The sequence below is a fragment of the Olea europaea genome, chromosome 15 (genome assembly GCF_002742605.1).
Source record: "Olea europaea var. sylvestris chromosome 15, O_europaea_v1, whole genome shotgun sequence".
In the NCBI taxonomy this organism is placed as follows: domain Eukaryota; kingdom Viridiplantae; phylum Streptophyta; class Magnoliopsida; order Lamiales; family Oleaceae; genus Olea; species Olea europaea.
In genome coordinates this window covers 5801702-5804199 of record NC_036251.1, presented here as the reverse complement: position 1 = coordinate 5804199, position 2498 = coordinate 5801702, and the positions used below count along the sequence as shown (strand labels likewise).

The following is a 2498-nucleotide window of genomic DNA, read 5'->3' as shown; positions in this document are numbered from 1 at the left end:
ACACACTGTAACTTGATCTCTTTTCATTTAATGAGAAGAAACGATGTGCTGTGGACGTCAAACTTATTTGAACTCCATGAAAATTGTTTGGCCGCGAAGTTTTGATGAAAAAAGTCCACTTGCAAGTCAAGGAGCGAATAGTTCAAGAATGCATAATTTCTCTTAATTTTCGAAGTGCAATTAAAAAATGCAAAAGTTTGACTATGTCTTAAAAACGTAATAATTACTTTGGAAGCTTCTCATTCCTAATTATATTTGGATTAGTTATTATTTTCTTATTTTTAAGCGAAAATGATAATTATTTTAAAGTTATTTTTTTTATACTATCTAAGTAAATACTTATGTTCAACTTCTAAAAATAAAAAGTTACATATTTTAAAAGTTAAATAAGTAAAATTTTTAAACCAGCGAAACATGCTCAACTGGTTTTGTATATAAATCAGTGACTCATCAGAATCCCCACCAGACAAAGAAACTTAAGATTCTGCTAAGCCAACCTCCAAGAAATACATAAAAACACAAGATCACAAAGTTCCAAAACACCACACTTCAGTGCTAAAATTTACATGAATTTTGAGTGAAATCTGAAAAACAGGATGTTTGATGGAGGAGAAGAATACTGGTCTTCAGCCGACTACTTTACGAACATGAACACAGAATCAAAGAAGAAAAAGAAGATCAAGAATACACGAAGGTTTAGCGACGAACAAATTCGATCAATGGAAACGATGTTCGCGTCTGAGACAAAGCTCGAGCCGAGGAAGAAGATGCAGCTTGCAAAAGAGCTCGGACTGCAGCCTCGACAGGTCGCGATTTGGTTTCAGAACAAGAGAGCTAGATGGAAGTCGAAGAAACTCGAAAAAGATTACAACATACTTCTTACCAACTATAACAGTCTAGCATCACAATTTGAAACCTTAAAGAATGAGAAACAGTCCTTAGATAACCAGGTATTTCAATTTTTATACTATGATTAAATCATGCTATTGTGTGGAAATGTCAATTAGAACACACGAATTGACAAAGCCTTCTCTTCCTTAATATTTTCTAATGTTCTAAGGTTGTCCCGTGCTTGAGTTATAGACTTAATTGGTACATACTGGTGTATCACGAATAATAGATGGGAACCCTCAATTTTTATTTATTTATTTTTTTTGTCATCCATTTCTCGTTCAATTAAGCAGCAAAAACTAGGGATACCTAAATTCAGATCTTTTTGTGATTTTCTTGAACAGTTGCAGAAATTGAATGAAATGGTGGGCAAATCAGAAATGGAAATTCAGTGTCCTAAGCACGAAAAATCTGGGAATAGAATTGATGGAGAATCATCAGACAATGGAAAAAACATAGAGAGTGGTGAATTTGAAGTACTAAATCCAAGTCTGTGTTTGGATAGATCAGAAAACGACAGCAACTTAAAAGCAGATTATTTTGGATTGGAAGAAGAAACTGAGCTTATGCACATGGTTGAATCTTCAGACAGTTCTTTGGCGTCACAGGAGAATTTTCTTGACCATAATTCTAGTAGTTATCAATGGTGGGATTTCTGGTCTTGAATAAGAAATGGAAGAATTTGTATATTTTTCTGAATAATTAATCTTCCATCTTTTGGTGAGATTTGATAAAAATGAGACCTGTTAACAACAGGAAATTCTCCCATCAAGATTACACAAGTGTGGCATGTTCTTAAGTTGGACTCGACAGTACAAAACTATATAAAAGCATAATATGAAATTGTATCTATTTTTTTTATCGAGTTCTATCTTGTCCAATACTTCGTACCAAACATTCCTCAATGCACAAATTCAGTGAAGGAAGAGAGGGATGTAACTAACAAGAGGAGAGAGATAAACTTTGCAACAAATTGGCTATGTGAATTCTTTTTCATCAATCCTCCGCCCCAACATATAAATTTTTGTCTACCCTCTTCTTTCTAAACTATTTTACAATTGCATCGCTCTATTTTTGGTAGCCAGTAGTAACAAGTCATACTAGACAACACAGTAAACAAAATTTTAACTTCATTTTCTTAATAGTGTCAAGTGTTGTTTAATCTATCTTATCAAACATCTCATCACTGCATTACACATATTAGCTCTAATAGGATCATCTTCTTTTGCTGATAATTTTACAATAAAATATCAAGATTCAGGGCCTTAAGAAATGTATGAATAATTCAAATCCACGAATTACATGGCTACCTTCTTGATTCCTTTTTCACAAGATTCAACAGGAAGGGCCAGCCCCAGAAATTAAATAAGCAAATAAACTCTCCTTTTCTGCTTTAGGGTAAAATTTCACCTTTTTTTACCACTGACATTAAAAGCAGAGAAAAAGCAGCAAACTTTATAGGATAAAAGTTAATTGAAAATGATTTGAATGCTAGTGTACCTAAAATGTAACTTTCTTATCCCACGAGTCAACACGGTTTCTTAGATTTGCTTTAGATGATTAAGGTCATTTTGCACACTTTCATTGCTTTGCCCATTGATAAGACA

The 2498-nt window shown here is 33.3% G+C and overlaps 1 protein-coding gene across 1 annotated transcript; it reads left to right on the top strand.

Moving 5' to 3' along the window:
* Positions 1-445: 445 nt before the first annotated feature.
* Positions 446-1752, top strand: LOC111409943 (homeobox-leucine zipper protein ATHB-12). The gene is made up of 2 exons (XM_023040074.1): positions 446-950; positions 1236-1752. The coding sequence occupies exons 1-2, from the start codon at positions 597-599 to the stop codon at positions 1554-1556; spliced, it is 675 nt and encodes a 224-aa protein (XP_022895842.1). The 5' UTR covers positions 446-596; the 3' UTR covers positions 1557-1752.
* Positions 1753-2498: the final 746 nt, after the last annotated feature.

Coding starts and splice junctions, on each gene's coding strand:
- LOC111409943 (XM_023040074.1), top strand. CDS start 597: ATGTTTGATGGAGGAGAAGAATACTGGTCTTCAGCCGACTACTTTACG. Junction 951..1,235: donor AACAGTCCTTAGATAACCAG/GTATTTCAATTT, acceptor TTTCTTGAACAG/TTGCAGAAATTGAATGAAAT.